The following is a 21,087-nucleotide window of genomic DNA, read 5'->3' on the forward strand; positions in this document are numbered from 1 at the left end:
TCAGCTTCCTTATCTTAAAACGAGATGATTATAATATCTATCTCATAGGGTTGTTGTCAGGACTAAGGAGTTAAGTTCCTGGCACACAGTAAATGCTTACTAGTGCTGGTGTGACTATTCAAGGCCAGTTAGTTATGCTGCACAATGTAGCCTGTCCTTTAACCTTACTAATTCAGTGGTATAAAATTAAAGTAGAAGAAAGTGATTAAATGTAGAAATAAACTAGAGATGGTCTAAGTGTGCCATTGTGAAACTCAATAGTAAAAATAAAAAATATCTGATTCCCTAGTTTAAGTAATGCCAATAGGAAAAACATTTTTTATTAACATCAATTTAGTGACACAGACCTTATTTTGGCAGTAATATGTCATATAACTTATCTTTTTTAGTCACATAACAAGTGATTGTTTTCATACGCCCTGTAGTCATTAATCAAGTTCTTTGGTTAAAACTGAGTTTCATCAATAATGGTTTGTGATTACTGAGACAGGAAATATGTTTTAAGTTTAAACTAAGTCATTTTCTGTTGATCTCTTGTTTTGTACTTAATTTTTCTTTTTAAATTATGAGGCATATCTTTATGACTAATATTTTAAGAAATGAAAACGACATAGAAGCTATATGGTAGAAAAATGTCCTGTGTTTTCTAGCCTGTATTACTTTAAAGGAAGTCCTTTTCTTTTGGACCATTTAAACTTACTTCCTGTGTGATTCAATACTGTTATTATAGCTTATTTTCTGTGTCACTTAATGGATTACAAAGAATAGCCCGAGTGGAGAGGTTTGTGTTTACTTATTATTCTTTGTGCTTTTTTGTGAATTGTTTAACTTCTATTTCTCTGTGAAATTTATTTTAAATATAATGTTTGAGTCACTATTCTGTAAGCATGAAATAGGATTCCAATATAATATGGTGTTGGGAACTAAAAATAATCTTTAAAGAAACAGTTATTTAAAGAAAAGTCAGATCTTTTCAATAAACAATTTATGAGGGTTTGTGCTATACACATAAATTGAAGGTGTGTTATTTTGTACCCAAATATCATTGAGCATTAGACAGAAGATAAAGACCAGAAAACAGACAAGAAAATACAAATTATAGCTTTTGTAGTTTACTAAATAGAAGGACTCTCAAGTCTAATAAACTTAATTTTCTGATTTCCCAGTCCACATGGAAAGTTAGAAGCAGCAAATTAGTAGAAGGGATGGGTACTTATAGAAGCTGAAGTAATGACAGCAGAAGAAATACACAGCTAACCCTAAAAGAGGAGCTGTAATAACTGTACAAGCCAAAGCAGGAAACCCAGCGGTGTGTGGTCATTAAATGCAGGGGCAGACTATTGTTTTAATTTTAATAGTGTTCAGAGACATCATAATAGCATAACTTAATACTGTATTAAAGTATAATGCTATACTCATTGTATATGTGGCTGACCTTGATTTCATTAAGGAAAGATGTTCTTTACTGTGAAAAAAAGCTTAGACATATATAAAACTGCACAGAAGAATGCTCATTAAATACAGCAAAATAGGTTTGGCGAAATTATCTTCCTTTATAACAATATCAAGAAAAGAGGTGTTTATTGGTGAAGCAAATAAATGTTTGTATATAGAATTCCCAAAAACAGCCCATGCCTGATTTTGTCAAGTAGGAACAAACATTACAGTGTTTTTCTTTCTCTCAGCAGTGAAGTTCTGGGAATCAAACAGTTACATTTTCATACCACCTCTAATTACTGTCTTAATATTCTGGCAGGCCATTAAATCTGTGCCTCAATTTCCTCAACTGTAAAACAGGAATAATAACCATCTAGACCTGTTAACCATCTAGTCACAGTTAACTATCAGACTCCAATGAGCTTAAACCTAATGACTGTAGAAATGTGAAAATGCTTTATGTATTGTAGGTTCATTATATAAACAAAGACAGTGATGTCTTGCATTTGTAAGGATGTGTCCCCTCTCAGAAATGTCACTTCAAATACATGTGTTCATCACTACTGACCCTTTATTAAGGGACTCTCCTGAAAGTGGGTGCAAAATTATATCTAATGGATTGATATCTTTCATCCCATTCACAAAGGACTAAAAAGGATTAGAAATTACCTATAAAAGTAAGTAATACTTAAGCTATATTTCTTTGGCTGGTGGACTTGTGGAAAATATCAGTAAGGATATGCAAATTATCTTTAACGCAAAACTCAGCTAATAATTTTTTTTTTTTTTTCTTGAGACGGAGTCTCACTCTGTTGTCCAGGCTGGAGTGCAGTGGTGTGATCTCGGCTCACTGCAACCTCTGCCTCCCGGGTTCAAGTGACTCTCCTGCCTCAGCCTCCCGAATAGCTGGAACTGTAGGTGCCCGCCACCACACCCAGTTAATTTTTGTATTTTTAGTAGAGATGGGGTTTCACCATATTGGCCAGGCTGGTCTTGAACTTCTGACCTTGTGATCCGCCTACCTCAGCCTCCCAAACTGCTGGGATTACAGGCATGAGCCACCACGCCCAAGCATAGCTAATAATTTTGTTACTGTTTGCTCTGGTTCCTTGGCTTGTCAAAAAGTAGGCCAGTCCTTTAAAATGTTTTCACAGATGGAAATTATTTTAATTCAGAATTGATGCTTAGAAATTGGGCAGTGTTCTTTGGCTTCCCAGAAAATGACACTTAAAAACATTTATTTATTTACTTATTTATTTTTTGTTATTTCCAACAAGAATGAGCTTGGAAAGCATTTGTTTTTTTCATTGGAACAAAATCTTTGCATGTTGATGGTAGCATCATTCTTGGCTGACAAAGAAACTAAGAAAGGGAAAAATGGTTTAGATAAAGTAGATTTCATGCCTAGACTAAAACATTCCTTGAATGTTTATGTCTTTACATAGTAATTTTGTTGTTAGGTAAAATTCTTTTTATCCTAAACATTACAATGTATTTCAGAATGTTTGCAGATGCCTTTTATTTTTCTGAGATATATATATACTTATTTGTTTCATACTTTTTCATCTTTCTTAAGAATTTAATTTCCTAACAGCATTTTTCCTGATCTTTTTGAAGTACTAAATGCCTATTTTTATTTTCATGATCTTTCCAGATTTACACCTTTTCCCCCCACAATAAACATTTCTCACTGAAAAGAACACTTGAGCAATTTCCTCTGTCTAAATTTTTATTAATTTAATTGAAATTGAGCTGTTGCAAGATGCCAACCATAGCAGTACATGACAACTAGAAAGTAATTTATTACATATTATTTCTTTCATAAATTAATCAGGTATATGATTGACATCATTTTTTTTTTTTTTGAGACGTAGTCTCACTCTGTTGCCCAGGCTGGAGTGCAGTGGCACGATCTCGGCTCACTGCAAGCTCCACCTTCTAAGTTCACGCCATTCTCCTGCCTCAGCCTCCCGAGTAGCTGGGACTACAGGCGCCCGCCACCACACCTGGCTAATTTTTTGTATTTTTAGTAGAGACGGGGTTTCACCGTGTTAGCCAGGATGGTCTCGGTCTCCTGACCTCGTGATCCACTTGCCTCGGCCTCCCAAAGTGCTGGGATTACAGGCGTGAGCCACTGCCCCCTGCCAACATCATTTTTAAATAGCATCTTTATCTGTGTGTATTTATACTCACAGCTTCCAATTTTCGAGATAGAGTTTGGATAGCCACTACCTCCTACCTCATTAAATTTTGCTCTTTGGGCATCCCAGCTATTCTAGAAGTATATTAGTGCCTTTAATGCTTTCTATGCTTTCATTCACAGAGTAAAAGCAACTGATAGTCTGTAATTGTAATACTACCATAAAAAATAAATAGTTGCACTAAAATAATTCATTTTAGAACGTGTAGAATTTTCCTTATCTCGTTGAGATAAATGTGAAGTAACTCCTGAGGTGGGAGGTATGTATTATGGATTAAACTTTCTTTGTTATCTTCAGGAATGGACCAGATCACAGCTGTCTAAAATGTCAGAGGATATTTTTGGTTTGTCCATGAATTGAACTTAGGCACTTAGTAAATGCTTAAACTTAATTGAGTGATTGTGTCAGTATAACAAAAGTAAAAAGCTAAATTATCTGAAGGGTCCTCTTATTTTTATTTTATTTATTTATTTATTTATTTTTAATTTAATTTAATTTAATTTTAGATGGAGTTTCACTCTCGTCGCCCAGGCTGGAGTGCAGTGGCATGATCTTGGCTCACTGCAACTTCCGCCTCTTGGGTTCAAGTGATTCTCCTGCCTCAGCCTCCCAAGTAGCTGGGATTACAGGCGCCTGCCACCACACCCACTGATTTTTGTATTTTTAGTAGAGACAGGGTTTCATCATGTTGGTCAGGCTGATCTCGAACTCCTGGCCTCAGGTGATCCACCCGCCTCGGCCTCCCAGAGTGTTGGGATTACAGGCGTGAGCCACTGCGTCCAGCCTGAAGGTTCCTCTTAAACTTATTATGATTGTGAAGTCGGTCTTTTTAACACAAATAAATGATTAGAAAGTCGAGACTTGTATGTTTGAAAAAATACATTTAAAAATATACAACTCTCTGGATATATACCCTTGGAAGTATTTTATATACTTCCTGTCATTCACGGTTTTTGAATTGCTTGCATGTTTTTTCTTTTTTACCTACGTATGCATAAAGTTTAGTTGTACTGGAGTGCTAATTTTTCACTATCTGCATTTTATGCTCTTACTATTGAATTAGTTAATTTCATTCTTCTTTGCCAGAGATACTGGGTTTTAAGCAATATCAAAATGTCAACTCCAAAAACAGTTTTTAAAGTATTTTCTCCCTTCTCTCTGATTCCTTAGTTAAAAGATTAGACTTTTTTTTTGGCTTACTGTTTTTCTTCTATAAAGTTAAATGATTCAAAAAGAGTTTATTACAGTTGGATTCTGGAAGTGAATTTTTATCAAGTATGGCTATAACATATGTGACTGTATGTGCTTACAGCAAATTATGTTAAGCTTTAAAGACACATTTTCCTCCTTTGGCTGGAATAGAACTGGACCCCTACTCGACTATTCCAAATAGAGATGTTCTGTAAGTAGCACATTCCCAGGGGCATGGCTTAATCTTACATGCTGTGACCATAAATTGTAGTATAGCATTTTCACTTGAATGTGTGATACTGTTAAAGCAGTTGCCATAGTCAACATTTTGAAAATTCTTGTAACAGTAGGTATTTACCCCCCTGAATATTATAAGAGACAGCATAGACAGTAATCATAATTCCACTTTAACATTGTTCACTGGATGCCTAAACTTTCATCTTGATGTGTTTCCAAGACTGTTCAGAAAGTAAGTGATACAATATGCAGCTATTTTGCAGATAACAAAATATAAATGGTGTATTACTAGCAAAAAAAATTGTTTTCTGAAGAAACCAAGAAACATTTTGACTAAAAGTGGACACTGTAGTTTGTCTTTTCACCCCAGTACTATGGAATAATTAGCTTTTACTTAAGATTAACACCATTAAGTCTTCAGTAGAAGGAATATAGTAAAGAAAACCGTCTCCTATTTCTCTTCATCCTATTCTCAATATTCAGTGATTACATACTGCTCTTTTCCCAAATCCTTCTGAATAATTTTGGTACATTTTATGGATTAAATTATCTTCTATAAATTATGTCTGGGTAAATTTTACTCTGCTATTTTGGTTGAAACAGTATCTACAACTAGAAAAAATGTTTGAAAGTTTCTTGATGTAGTTGGATTGACTTGTAAATTGAGCATAGTAGTTTGTTACAAATAATGCTTTATAAATAATAGCATAATAGTTTGTAACAACTGTAGAATAGAAATCTTTAATATAATATTTCGCAAAATAATTCTTGAATTGAGTTTTTAAATAGTGATTTAAATTCCATAACCTGAGTTAAACCTTATTGGTGTCTAAGAACTGTTAGCAGGTATGCCAATTGTTCATCTAATTTTTCATCTCTTCCCTCAATTGGCTTGTTTTCTTCTTTGCTTTGTTTCATCCTTCGTCCATTGATTGCCCTGCCCTAATACATGTTTTCTCCTTTGTGGCAATGCTGATTGCATTTTCATTTCATTGAAGTCATGGTTATCAGGAATTGGCAAAGTATGAAATGTGCCTTGTAGCTGTGGTCACAAAAAGGCAACCTTAATCTTTCTAGATAAGCACTGTTCAATACAACTTTGTGTGATGATGGAAATGTTCTATATCTGCACTGTCCAGTAATGGTAACCACTAGCTACATGTAGCAACTGAGCACTTGAAGTATGATTCATGAATCTCAGGAACTAAATTTTTATTTTTATTTAATTTTAAGTTTAAATAGCCACATATGGCTAATGGCTACTGCATTGGACAACAGTTGTAGATGACCGATTTAATCAGCATCTTTTGCTCTCACAGGCCATATATAATTTTTGTATACATGGACTTTTACCCCACAAGTAAAGGAATTTAAAGGAAATTTCATGTTTGGAAAGAATGTTTCTGTGCTAACTTGTGTTTTTATTCATATTTAGCATCAAAATGCCCTTTCTCAAGAGCAAAATGATTCCCAAATTATTTAGATCACACAGTTGTTTTGTTTTATATTTAAATAGATGAAAATCATTTTACATTTTGCTTTAGAAACCCAAATTGGTCAATTTTTGTGGTTTTCTAAGATCTATGTAGTTCTACTAAGCCATTGTTGTGATGTTCTCATGTTGTATGCTTGGCTTTACTACAAACTAAAAAAAGTACAAACAATAAAGTACAAACAAGTTTGTACTTTATTGTTGTTTGTACTTTATTGTTTGTAGATTAAGCTATGAGTTCCTATGCTTGCCAATTTGCCAGTATTTGCTTCCTAAAGTTGAGAGGACCAGAGCCAGGGGCATGGAGTTGAATAAAGTTTGATGGTAATGAAGTACCTTTGCAGTAAAATATATTCATGCTGTGTTGAAGTAACATACTGGTTTTGCAGCTTCACAACCAGAGGTTTCATTTAATGCTGCCAAAATTATGGCACAGGGTACTGCGAGATAAACTTAACTGCTTTACTACTTGTCATCAACAGTGAAATGTACTGTCTTTGCTGCTTTTGCAATACTCATGAATGTAAGAAACTAATGTCCTATTCCCATTAGTGGAAAGTAATCAATACTGTGCTTTTAAGGTTGACTTAATTAACGGGGCAATAGAGGAATATGGTACCAAAATAAATGAACTTTCAGGAAAAGATTTAAAACAACAGAGATCTTAAAAATAGGAAATTGAGGTTGAAGAGAAGATGGCGAGGCTAGATAATAAGTCAAAAACATTTATTTTTAAAGAAACAATTATCTTTAAATAAATGACAGATACTTTTTTGTATTGCCTGATATGATAGATTGACAGTATACATGTGAAAACAGTTTGGATTAGTAAGTTCACTTTACCCATGAGGGTGGGAAGTCAAGGGAAAGCCAGGCTCAGCTGCTATTTACATCTCTGACCTAGGCTCTTGTTTGACCTAAGTCTGTCTTGATGCAGCAGCACAAGCCAGCGAGGAGGCAGTGTCATTTCGCCGTGAACGCAGCACATTTAGGCGCCAGGCAGTACGGCGCCGGCACAATGCAGGGAGTAACCCTATCCCTCCTACATTGCTCATCGGATCACCCCTAAGGTATGGTATTTTCAATTCCACCAAGTTTAGCATGCATGTAACAGCCCTTCTAATCTGTTCCGCCCGTCCCAAGAAAGCATTTGAAGAGCTTTGTTTTTCTTTTCCTTTCTATTTCTTTCCTATACATTTAAGCCCTTTTTGGCTTTTTCTGCATGTGACCATGAGCCTGTTGCATTATGCATGCTTTATCTTGCACTGTTTAAGCAAAATGATCAGATTGGTTTAGTCAATTTTAAGTTGCAGAATCACTTGAGGGCAGTTATAGGATGTATATAGTAGGCCTTAATCAGCTTTCCTTTTTTTTTCTCCCACTCCAAATTAATAATCATGCTACATTTTCCCCAATATTTTGACAATATTTACTATAATATGAACAAATACAAACTTGAGTGGTGAGCTTGTTGAGGAATAACAAATAATTCACTTAAACTTGATAAGCCAGTTTGATTTTTTTATTTCACTAAAATATATGATTTATTTTATATTGCCTAAAACTTGGTGCCCTTTATAATCACCAGGATCTGGTAAATGACAGAACTAACATATATAATTTATGTGAAGTGTGGTCAGTTGGAGAGAGATACATATGTACATGTATATCTTTATTAAATTTTTCAAGCTCTGTTTTGTAGTAAACATCATTACTTTTTCCAGTAGTTCTAAGTAAGAAAGCATCCATTCATAAAATTGTGGATAATTTTTCATTAAAATTCCAGTAACTACTTTATTCTTAATTACATCAAATCTGATGAATCCATGCCCTGAATTAGAAATATAAAAATCTATCCAAAAGACTTGGGCTTTACTTTATTTTAAAAATACAAAAACGGATATAAATACTTTTTTTTTCTGAGACACTCTATTGCCCAGGCAGGAGTGCAGTCGCGTGATCTTGGCTCACTGCAACCTCCGCCTCCCAAGTTCAAGTGATTCTACTGGCTCAGCCTCCCGAGGAGCTGGGATTACAGGTGCATACCACCCTGCCTGGCTAATTTTTGTATTATTGTAGAGACAGGGTTTCGCCACGTTGGCCAGGCTGGTCTTGAACTCCTGACCTCAAGTAATCTGCCTGCCTTGGCCTCACAAAGCGCTGGAATTGCAGGCGTGAGCCACTGTGTTCTGCCCCCAAAATGGATATAAATACTTTACATGTGCTTGCTTAAGCAGTGCATATATTATACAAAATTTATTAGCCTCTGTGTCCCAAAAGTACCATTTTACAAATTATTTTCTAGCTACATTTTAATTTCAAATTCAAAAGGAAGAACATTTGATGAATTGCTGTTAAGTGCATGGTAGGTTGGAACAGATAAACTCCTTCTCTTGTTAAAACCATGTTGTCAAAACAAGCAAAATCCTTGTTTCTTTAAAATATTTTATTTCATACTCCCCTGAGATTTAAGACTTGCTTGTTTTCCTAGATCTTACATTACAGTCAAGAACTTTGTCTTTAATGAGGCACCCCTGGAATATCTCTGAATGTGCTGTGATTCTGGGGGCTGCCCAGTTCACAAATTGTTCTTGCTCAATTAAAACTCCTCCTTTAAATTAAAAAAAATAATAATAAAAAGGCTGGGTGCTGTGGCTCATGCGTGTAATCCCAGCACTTTGGGAGGCTGAGGTGGGCAGATCACCTGAGGTCAAGAGTTTGAGACCAGCCAACATGGTGAAACCTCGTCTCTACTAAAAATAAAAAAAAATTAGTTGGGCGTGGTGGTGCGCACCTGTGGTCCCAGCTACTCAGGGAGGCTGAGGCAGGAGAACTGCCTGAACCCAGGAGGTGGAGGTTGCAGTGAGCCAAGATCATGCCACTGCACTCCAGTCTAGGTGACAGAGGGAGACTCCATCTCAAAAAAAAAAAAGAACTTCATCTTTCATAGATCATGTTCCCAATTAATTCTTCAGTAAGTCAAAATTCTATAAAAAGTAATATGGATTAATTAAACCAATATTTAAAATATAAAAATGAGAAGACAATCAATTTAACAGAAACACTTGTTCTAGAAACCTTTTCTGAGCCCTTTGCTTTTTGTGAGCCTTCCTGTTCTTTTTCCTTTCTACCTTGCCTTTTCCTGCCTGAAGTAACTTTTCTTTCTGCTGATGGATTTGGGACATAGTCTCAACATGTAGAAAGAGCTCAGCGTTTTATTTTACTTTTTCTATTTTGTTTCTAACCTCTTCTTTTTGCCCCTTGAATAATACTTGCCAAAGGCAACTTTTTTGCTTTCTTACTCCGTGTTTATATAAAACTTTAACTTTCGCTTTTCAGTTTTTAAAAATTATTTAATTCTTTGCCACTAATGAGCCTGCTGGATACCACTTAGCAAACATATGCAGACAAATTAGTTCTTTGTCCTCTACTAGGTGGAATATTAAAGAGCTGTGTTCTAACTCCAGCCAATCACATACAATTTTCCCATGTTTTTCTAGGGTTTGAAATACATTACCATTCAAATGAGGATGTTGTGTACTACCTTTTTTTCTTTTTTTTTTTTTGAGATGGAGTCTCGCTCTGTCACCTTGGCTGGAGTGCAGTGGCGTGATCTCGGCTCACTGCAACCTCTGCCTTCTGGGTTCAAGCCATTCTCCTGGCTCAGACTCCTGAGTAGCTGGGATTACAGGCGCCCGCCACCATGCCCAGCTAATTTTTTGGATTTTTAGCAGAGATGGGATTTCACCATGCTGGCTGGGCTGGTCTTGAACTCCTGACCTCGTGATCCACCCGCCTTGGCCTTTCAAAGTGCTGGGATTACAGGCATGAGCCATGGCGCCCAGCCCCTACTACTTATTTTTAAAGGGTTCACATAGTTTTTGAAAAGTCTAATAATCAGCTTTTTAGTTTTTGTTGAGGTTCCAAGATATTCCTAGTACAAAGGTTGCATATATCTTAAATAAGCTGACTTCATCATGGGTAAAGTAAAATAAAATTTATCTATGGGGAATTAGGGAGAAACACCAATTTATTCATCTTTTGTAACTGTAAAAAAATTCAGGTAAAGTATATTGGTGTTATTCCTCAGTGTGAGTTACAGAATAGTAATCTCGTCTTTAAATTAATATAGAATGATATGGTCATTTAAAATTTGGAAAAATTGGAAAAATTTGGAAAAATCAAAAAGAAATGGTAGATGTGGCAACACTTTCATTACAAGTGCTATATAAATACTAGTAAATATACTAATTTATTTTAAACTTTAATGAATATGTAAGTGACCATCCAAAAGGCAACTTGGTAAAATATATGTCCCCAAGGATTGGGAGTGAATTATCAATTTTCTTACAAAGAGAATTTGCATTTATTTTATAATGCTTACAAGAATATACTGTTTCAGAATTATTTTTTAAAGTTTTATTTAAAAAATTGTTCGCTTTATAGGTAGGTTTTGTTGGCCTTTGCTAATTTTTCCCAGTTAGTAGGCCTAAAAAAGATAAATATTTAAAATATTTATAATACAAATATTAAGAGTTCTGCATTTATCATCCTAAATGTGATATCTGTTTAATTCTAGTTAATTGCCTGGAATGGAATGAAATCATCAATGCATTTCAGGGAAGGGGAAAAACGCTTTAGTGTATTCTTAAAATTTATTTTTTAAAATACAAGATTAAAAAATCTGTAATACAATAAGGTCATAGTAATAACTGAGAATTCATGATTAGGAATTCGTAGGGGTCCCTTTGTGGTGCTCAGAAATGAATCCAACTATTTTTTTTTTGGTACTTTGTTCAAAACACTCTTCTGGGTTTTTCTAGAATATAGAGATATATAAGAATAATATAATCATACTCTTAGACTTTACATTTTAGTTGGAGAGACACATAGAAAGGTAACTAGCAGTATAAGCAGAATGTGTCAAGTGCCAATTAAGTGATACAGAAGAAGGAAAGACGAAGACCAACTATTTTTCAGTCATTCATAGTAGAACAATTAAGATTACATGTCAGTGGTGCTAGTGATAGCTGATAGTTTTAGACCTAAATTTCTACCTTTTCTTTTGCAGTGTTTAAAATAGTTACTACCCTTACTCAAACTGGTAGTTTTGACTAGAAGTGTAAAAAAGGATTTATTTGTACCATTATTAGTTTAGGATAAAGTGCAGCCCTCCAGGAATATGTTTTCTAACAAGTTATATGAAAATAATGGACTTTTTTATTTTTGTTAAAGGCTTGTGACAATAGGAATTCAAGAGACATCAACATTTATTTGTTATTTCCTCTTCCAAACCATATTCCAGTCTCATTTACATGGATCCATCATTTTAGAAAATCTTCAAAATAATTGGGAAACTAGTAATTTCTCAAAGGATATTAGGCATAAGTTTGATAAAATTTTTAAATACTTGGTATTTTGAGATTAAAATTTATTTATTAGAAATTTTAATAAAAATTATCTAAATTAATTTTTTTTTGAGACAGAGCCTTACTCTGTTGCCCAGGCTGGAGTGCAGTGGCACGATCTCGGCTCACTGCAAGCTCCGCCTCCTGGGTTCATGCCATTCTCCTGCCTCAGCCTCCCTAGTAGCTGGGACTACAGGCGCCTGCCACCATGCCCGGCTAATTTTTTTTTTCTTTTTTGTATATTTAGTAGTGACAGGGTTTCACCGTGTTAGCCAGGATGGTCTCGATCTCCTGACCTTGTGATCCACCTGCCTCGGCCTCCCAAAGTGCTGGAATCACAGATGTGAGCCACCATGCCTGGCCAAATTATCTAAATTAATTTAATAAAAATTAAATTGATAGTCAAAACCCTGATGTTTATAATCACATGGATTCTGTCTGATTTTATTTATTTATTTTTAATTCTGGAGTTGATTTTTATGCATTGTCTAATATCTTGAAAACCTTTTTGTATATTAGATATACATTGTGCATCTCTGTGTTGAAGATGAGCATATACTCAAATGCGTTCATGCCAAAATACGTCTAGCTACCATATGGCAACTTGGCTTATGATGTCAAGTGAAAAAATCGATAGAAAAATTTGTTGAGTACATATTTTGTAAAATTCTGTGTCTTCTGAATCTGAAGGGACACAGGGACATGGTACCTGAACTACTTAAACATTTTTTTCTCAGTATTTTCTTCCTTGTGAAATTTGTCCTTTTTGGTAAGGTTTGTGGATAAGTCTAGATAGATTCTGAGGAAGAGTAACAAATTATGTGTGTATGGAAGATAAAAGCCTTATCTGATTATATTAGTTCCCAAGATTATCTGTTGATTTATGTCTATTCTACAAATATTCCAGTCTGAAGAAATTATTAAATAAATACTTTTATCATTATGGCTTAAAAAATAATGCCAGTTAAGGACTGACAAATCCACATTTGTAGACTTAGTTTTTTCATATGTTGTGTGCATTCCTATCCTCTGCCTAGAATGTGTACTTTTCATTGGTGAAATGAAGTAGTGCGGGTTAATAGGACTTCCTGGGATGATGGAAATATTCTATAATCTGCCCTGTTCTATATGGTAGACACTAACTACTCACTACTGCCTGCTTTGGTAGCTATTAGCTCTGGTAGCACTAGGTATGTTATGTAGTTACTGAGCATTTGAAATATTAGCAGGACCAAGGAACTAAAGTTTTCGTTAATTTGGATAGTCACAGGCTACTGTATCAGACAGTGTAGTTCCAGAATATATTCTATTATCATGACCACAGGATTAAGATACATGTATGTATGTGTACACATACATATATACATATATATACATATATACACATATATACATATATACATATATACGCATATATACATATATACATATATACATATATACACATATATATATATACATATATATATACACATATACATATATACATATATATATACACACATATATATATACATATATATACACACATATATATATATATATAAAAGTTTCAACATAGCCTTTTATTTCGTGGTCATTCTGCAGTACATGAGTTTGTTTTATGTGTACCAGAGAAACAATTACATTGAATTCAAAGGATTAGAGAGATGTTGATACTCATGAAAAATGATAAAGTAACTGAATAAGGCCATCTTAAGTAGGATTCTCTTATTCATTCTAGAGGTCTAATAATTTTAGTTGCAGACTCTGGGATTGTTAAAGGTAAACTTCAATCGACAGATTGCAGAGTTGCATTGAACATCATGTAGAGAATAATAATTATACTCCAAACATTTTTTCATGAGTTTTGTCAGTTTAAATTTGACTAAATATTATACTAAGAACATTAAAATTCATAGTATCCTAAAAATATGAAAGTATAAAATGAGTTAATATAGTCTCAATTTGGATAATTTTTATTAAAATTTCTAATAAATAAATTTTAATCTCAAAATACCAAGTATTTAAAAATTTTATCAAACTTAGGCCTAATATCCTTTGAGAAATTACTAGTTTCCCAATTATTTTAAAGATTTTCTAAAATGATGGATCCATGTAAATGAGACTGGAATATGGTTTGGAAGAAGAAATAGCAAAATTTGTTATGGGAACATTACTAATACCTTGTATATAAAGCACGTGGCCTTATTTCAGAAAGATGTAAGCTTTTTATAGATAACACTTTATATTAATTCTATATCTGACTATATTCCATGGCAATTTGTATTTCATTGGTTGAGTCAGTTATTCTGGTTTTCTTGCACTAGTTTCTGATTTTTTTTTTATTCAAGATTGTTATTTTGGTTGCATTTGATAAAGATTATTTGGTTTTCAAGTACCTATAAACTTGTTTTATTGTGAGTTTGAGATCTCAGAATATTTGAAAGAACAATTCTGGAGTTATTACAAGGCTATAAATGAAAGTGCATATTTAACTGAAACATAGGGCTTATCTGTTGGGGACCAGCTGCAGCACACATGTATTGAATGTACTTATGATTCTTTTTTGCTGCTTTCTTTTTCCTTACAGTAGAATTTAGTTGGCTTGAGGTGAAAAAAAGTCGCAGATTGACCAATTTACATGTACCTTTAATGTTGACTGCATTTGTCTCTTCAAATCAAATTTGTAAGGACCAGAAGATTTAAGTTGGCAATGTAATCTGTATATTTTATAAAGTTTGTTGGCTCTTTCTTAGGTTATGTTGAAAAAAAGTGCCTTTTTGAAATCAGTTTCTGTATTGACTTCATTCTAGGTATTGTTTTCTCTTTTCTTCCCTGTAATGTCTCCCCAATCCATGTTTTTTCCTAGCCTTCAAGATGGTCAGCAAGGCCAGCAGTCCACAGCCCAGGTCAAAGTCCAGTCCCGCCCCCCTTCCCAGGCTGCAGTGCTCAGTGCTAGTGCCTCCTTGCTGGTGAGAAATGGGAGTGTCCACTTAGAAGCATCACATGACAATGCATCTGCTGTAGGCGGTAGCAGTTTGCACGATGAACTTGGTATGCAGGCCTTATATAATCTTGATGATACAAAAACTTGAATGCAGCAGGTGATGGGTAATGATTGCAGTTCTTTTTTGAGATAGCTTCATTTTGGAACTATGCATAGGAGCACTTTTTATATAGGATTTACCCTATGTGTTAGGAAAATGTGACTTTTTGCTTTTTCCTTTTCTGTTTCTCTCTACTCTTATTCTGCATTTTCTTTTGGTCATGTCCATTTTTAATAGGTAGTTAAAGTGTTAATATATGTTCACACTCAATTCTGTTTTTCCCAGGCATTTGTACCATGTAGGAGAAAACGCTGACTTTAAAAAAAAAAAAGTTCCTTACTGAACTTTAATTTCTTTGAATATTTTGAATGTGCTTTAGGAATGGGAAAAGTGCTTTCTAATTGTCTGCCACTATAGAATCTTTCTTTAAGATAGTCTGTATTTCACACTATGTTCGTTATCTGTAGTGGGATCTATTTTATTTCAAAATACAGTACTCTAAGGACATCATGGCTCCGTACTAATGTCACATAATAACTTTATAAAGTTTATTTCTTGTTCTTGTCAATGTATCTATAAACATATAAATTATTGAATAATTGTCAGAAGTGTGGTATCATTAAACATCAGTGATACATACCTACTTAGATACCTGTCTTATGCATTATTTAAGGATGATGCGTTATATTACTTTGGTTTCTGTGTCTCTGTATAATCTAGCTGTCTTGTTCTCAGAATACAGGTTAGTAATGGTTTAAGTAAAAATAATGAAGAAAATCTAGTTATTCAGAAATAATTCACTTGAAAGCATTTACTCATTGTGATTTTGTTTATTCATGTTATAATTGCTTTTTACTTATAAAGATGATAATCCAGTTACTGTTTTAACTGGAAGGATATGAGGTATAAGTTGCCCAAATTAGGATTTAATAAAATTTTGTATGTTGACTCCTTTTTCTATTTTGTAAAAATGCTGAGTTGTAGAGAGGTATTAAGTAGGTATGCATATCGATGAAAAGTGTCATCTTCAGATCTCACAGACACTTGAAAATGGTAATCTGAGATATTTATAACATTAGAATGTATGGTGATTCTAAATAAAATGAGAAAGCAATAAAACATTTTAAATGTGGAATGCTTTTGCTTTTGAGTTTGTAATTTGTAGAGGCAAGAAAGTTTATAAGGAGGCTGCTGCTTGAGGGAGAATGAGGTAGACTCCAATTTAGCTACTTGTTTTAGTTGTAAGCAATACTTCTTTAGTTGCAAATACATTCAGTTATGTAATAACTTTATATTGCTATTTCTCTTTGCTTAACCCAAAGGATTTTTGTGAATCTGCGAATATAAAATTACAGTCACCATCTCATTGTTCATTGGCTTTATAGTAGTAGATCAGCTAAAATAAAAGGCTTCATTTTAATCCCTTTCAGAGTTTTAGACTTTTATCAGATCAAGCATAAAATGAAACAGTAGATGATTTTCCTCCATAAGAATTCTTAGTTCACTAAAAAAAATTTGCTAAGCAAGCTTTAATGATGAAGTCTCATTCTAAATCCACATGCCAATTATTGAAAATACTTATATATGAACTGCCTTTCCAGTTCTGAAGATTGGAAAAACCTCTTCTGATTGGAGACGACTTTAGCATCTGTTGGTGGATATTCAGGATATTCTCTTGAAATGTGGATTTTATCTTTTCTGTTAACTGCCACCTTAAACTAGGTCTTGCTCTATTGTATTTGAATGGTGCCAAATTGAATAGTTAGTAATAATTAGCACAAAACAATCAATGGAGTGTATACCTGTTCCAAAGCCTGTAAAGTTGGCCAAAAAAGATTCTGAAAATGAACTGCAACTGAACTTAAAGGAATTGGTAGAGAAGCTAGAATATTTTTGTTGTGTGGTTTAATTTTCTACTTGATTTTAATTAGCAGTGAATTATGTGAATGAAAATTTGTGAATGAATTTGGGTACTTTATACTCTAATATGTTAAAGTTAGCTATGATATTCCCTAAAAGTGGAGTATTTACACAGGATTGCTTCCTTCCAAATTTACATTCTTCTATTAAAAATTTTTAACCAGTTTTTACATGTGAAGGTATATGCATATGCATAATTTATTTATGTAAAGCATGCATATATATGCACTCATACATGTTTGCATATGTTTGTGTATGTACATGTACGTATGCTGTTTTGCATTAAAAAAAAGTCTGAATCAGACATTGTTTAATTCTAAGCCTAGATAGTTTTCCTAAACTGTGTTTTCTACATCTTTATTTTGTGGTATCACAATAGGTAACCATATCCATTTCCTGTACTAAACCCCGAGAATCCTTATTTCTCTGGCATTTTAAGGTTACCAGAGAACATTAGACATCATGGAAAAATTCACTAAAAATAGTATTATGAGGATTTTATTAGTAGCTTATTAAGAAGAGGAAAAAGTACTTGTATCATCTGTATTCAGCAAGCAAAATTGTTAAACATGATTAATTTTAGAATTTGAATTATAAGTGGCATAATTTAAAAGGAAAAACTTAGGCTGGGCTCGGTGTCTCACGCCTGTACTCCCAGTACTTTGGGAGGCCGAGACGGGCAGATCACTTGAGGTCAGTAGTTCTAGAGCAGCCTGGCCAACATGGTGAATCCCCAGCTCTACTAAAAATACAAAAAATAGCCGGGTGTGCCGGCGCATGCCTGTAATCCCAGTTACTCAAAAGGCTAAATCGTGAGAATTGCTTGAATCTGGGAGGTGGAGGTTGCAGTGAACCAAGATTGCGCCACTGCACTCCAGCCTGGGTGACAGAGTGAGACCCTATCTCAAAAAAAAAAAAAAAAAAAGGAAAAACTTACGTAGTTTTCTTTCTTATTTATAGCTTTTGTTTCCATGTGTACCTAATTAAAAAGAAATTGGGTTCAAATGACTTAAGTGTTGGATGAGTTTTGGAAGTTAACATCTTTGGAAATGATATTTCTATCAGAATTTCTCAAATTCTTCAATGTAATATGTTGCTCTTTATTTTAAAGACCACATATTAAGGGTTAATTTTCTTCTGATTGGTCTTTTATTGGAATTGCTATTTGTTGTTGATTTTATACTGTTTTCTGAATTAAACTACAAAAATTCTAAATAAAACAAGCTGCGACTTAGTAATGCCCAGATTAAGTCACACAAGAGACTCTGAATCAGGTAGCCTTAAAGTTCCGTTTTGTATCTGCTAATCTTTTCTATAGAATTTGGCAATTACTTCTCAGTTACTAATCCTAGTTTTCTCTTATAAATTAAGACTAATAAGTTGATGCAATGATGAAACTTGCCATTATAGCTGGTAGTTTTGCTTTTAATTTGTAACACAACACCTTAAACAAAATGTTCTAGATGAGATCAGATAGAACAGGAAACATTGCCTGTGGTTTTTTCTGTGTATGAAATTAGTGGTTGGGGTGAGGAAATGCTTTGAAAGTGTATATGAAGCTATTATTTTGTCTTTATGTGAAAAATTTAAAAATTACTGTTACAATGTTTAAAGAAATGACAAGAGTTCTATATTTATCAAGACGTAATTACAAAGCACGTATATATCATGAGTAGTATTTCTCTGATTAAGACTTTCTTAATGTATCTGATTTTTAAAAAGTGATGCTTGAATTGATTTTCCTTAGGCTTTCATTTGTTTTATTACTGTATAAGGATTGACAAAGGAGGTATTCTTTGAGGTAATCTGCTTTATTCTAGAGCTTGTTAACTTGAAAATGTAGTTGGCTGTAGGAGAATTATTGAAGGAAACCTGGCAACATTGCTCTTCCTATTAAGCAGTTCATAGCAGAAATATAATTTGGAAGCTTTTAAATTTTCTACTTTAAAAAGCAGAGACTCAGGTGATCTACAGTACTTTTAGTGACTTTTATTAGAGTTAGTCTTTGTGTTTTAAAAAAGATTATATATACTACTCTGTAGCATTTTGGGCTATTAGTACTTTTCCTTGTTACTATTAATACAGAGTCAGAGGACTGTAAGGGGTCTTAGAGTTAATACATCAGTTCCTTATGTTATGGTAGATTATTTTCATTCATCTGAACAAAAAAGTTACATCCTTTTGCAGCAACCTTGATTTTGTCCTTTATTATTGTTTTGAGTACAAAAAAATAATAAATTCTATTCCTTGATCCTTTTTGGGGGGTGAGGGGCAACAAAGTATATATAAATGAAAGTAAAATGTTTATTTTTATCAAAACAATAAAAATACTTCATTATATTTCAAAGGAAGAAGTATTAAGAGGTTTAAGGGCTATATTCTACTTCGTTTTGGTAAAATTAGAATGTGCTTTTCTCATCCTTACAACAGAAATACAAGTTGACAAATACTGGAAAATACCATGAAGAAAATTAAGTTATCTACAATCTCATCACTAAGAGATAGCCACTATTAGTATTTTGTAATTTATTCCTTCCAGTCTTAAAATGTACATGTGTATATACACTCAAGAAAATAGAGTTAGGATCATGTTATGTGACTTTTGTGATACTGTTTGAGTTTTTTATCTTGCTTTTTTCACTTAACAGTCTGAACATTTATTCATGTTATTAGCTGTTCCTTGATTTTTTTTTTTTTTTTTTTTCTCTGACGGAGTCTCACTTTGTCGCCCAGGGTAGAGTGCAGTGGTGCAATCTTGGCTCACTGCAACCTCCGCCTCCTGGGTTCAAGCGATTCTGCTGCCTTAGCCTCCCGAGTAGCTGGGATTATAGGCATGCGCCACCATGCCTGTCTAATTTTGTATTTTTAGTAGAGATGGGGTTTTGCCATGTTGGCCAGGCTGGTCTGGAACTGCTGACCTCAAGTGATCCACCCACCTCGGCCTCCCAAAGTGCTGGGATTACAGGCATGAGCCACCACACCCGGCCTCTTTGATTTGTTTTTAAGTGGCTGCATAATGTTTTGTCACTTAGATGTATGTGAAACTCAGTACAATATAGTGGACTCTGGAGCCAGACTTCTTGGCTTCAAATCTTTGCTCTACCAGTTATTAACTATGCGATCTTGGGAAAGTTATTGTCTTGTCTTATGCCTCAATTTCCTCATTTATCAAAGGATGGCAAAAATAATGCCTACTTCATAGGTTTATTGTCAGGATTATATTTATTAAGCATACAATTAGAACAGTGCTTGACAATTGTAAACTTGTTGTATAATCATCTTTGTCATTATTGATAAAATATTATATCATTATTTAATCAGTTAACTAACCCCATTGTTAGTCTTCACACTGTTTCCTGATATTTCCTATTGTAGTGAACACTGTGCTGAATGTCCATTACATAAGTTTTTGTGTACAGCAGCTGTGATTATTTTCTTAGGATAAATAATGTTGAAATGGAATTATCAGTCAAGGGGAATATACATTTTTGGGGCTTTGATATATATTGTTAATGGCTTTATGGAAAGCTCTAGTTTATACTTTATCTGGTAGAGTTTGGGAGGATTGCCACAAATATTACAAGTTAAAAGTAAATCTAGATGAATTTTATCTACTCTTATCTTCGTCCCCTGGATAATGCTCAGAAGTTTATCATTGTTATTTTGAGAAGACTACTAGAATATTATTTCAAATAGTTTTGGGTGCCTGAACAGCTCTAGGAATTTTACGGAAACTTACAGGGACAGGTTGACATATTTAATTTGTCTCTTGCTAGTATGTTGTAAAGAATTCATTGAATCACCAGACTAGATTATCTGCTTTCTAACATTAATCATTCTTACGATTCTAAATTAAAGCTGGTTAGTATATGCATTAGTTGGAATATATGTTAGATTCTTTCAAGGAGAGACCCTCCCAAAATCATTGAAATGAAAGAGAAGTTTCTATTTCTCTCATGAAAACCATTGGGAGTCTAATGGGATCTATTTCTGTCATGATGGATGAATGATGTTACCTTTCACATGTGGCTTTCTTGCCTTGTCCAAAGTGCCTGCCGTAGTTGTTGACATTTTCCAGCAAACAGGAATGAGGAGAAAAGGTCAAGGACATCTAGCCTTTATCTTCCTGATTCAGATTTGGAAAACATGCCTTTCATTTTCTCCCACCTTTC

General features: G+C 33.9%; 1 protein-coding gene across 3 annotated transcripts in view; it reads left to right on the forward strand.

The window, feature by feature from the left end:
• Positions 1-21,087, forward strand: part of PCNX1 (pecanex 1) — a 207,043-nt gene that overhangs the window by 72,354 nt on the left and 113,602 nt on the right. For 2 of the 3 annotated variants that reach the window (XM_030812783.1, XM_030812792.1), the window contains exons 7-8: positions 7,496-7,628; positions 14,818-15,002. The exons of the other annotated variant lie outside the window; for it this stretch is intronic. In XM_030812783.1, coding sequence (XP_030668643.1) covers positions 7,496-7,628; positions 14,818-15,002 — 318 coding nt within the window. The remainder of the gene's footprint in view (positions 1-7,495; positions 7,629-14,817; positions 15,003-21,087) is intronic. 3 annotated transcript variants of the gene reach the window in all.

The sequence above is a fragment of the Nomascus leucogenys genome, chromosome 1a (assembly GCF_006542625.1).
Source record: "Nomascus leucogenys isolate Asia chromosome 1a, Asia_NLE_v1, whole genome shotgun sequence".
Classification (NCBI taxonomy): domain Eukaryota; kingdom Metazoa; phylum Chordata; class Mammalia; order Primates; family Hylobatidae; genus Nomascus; species Nomascus leucogenys.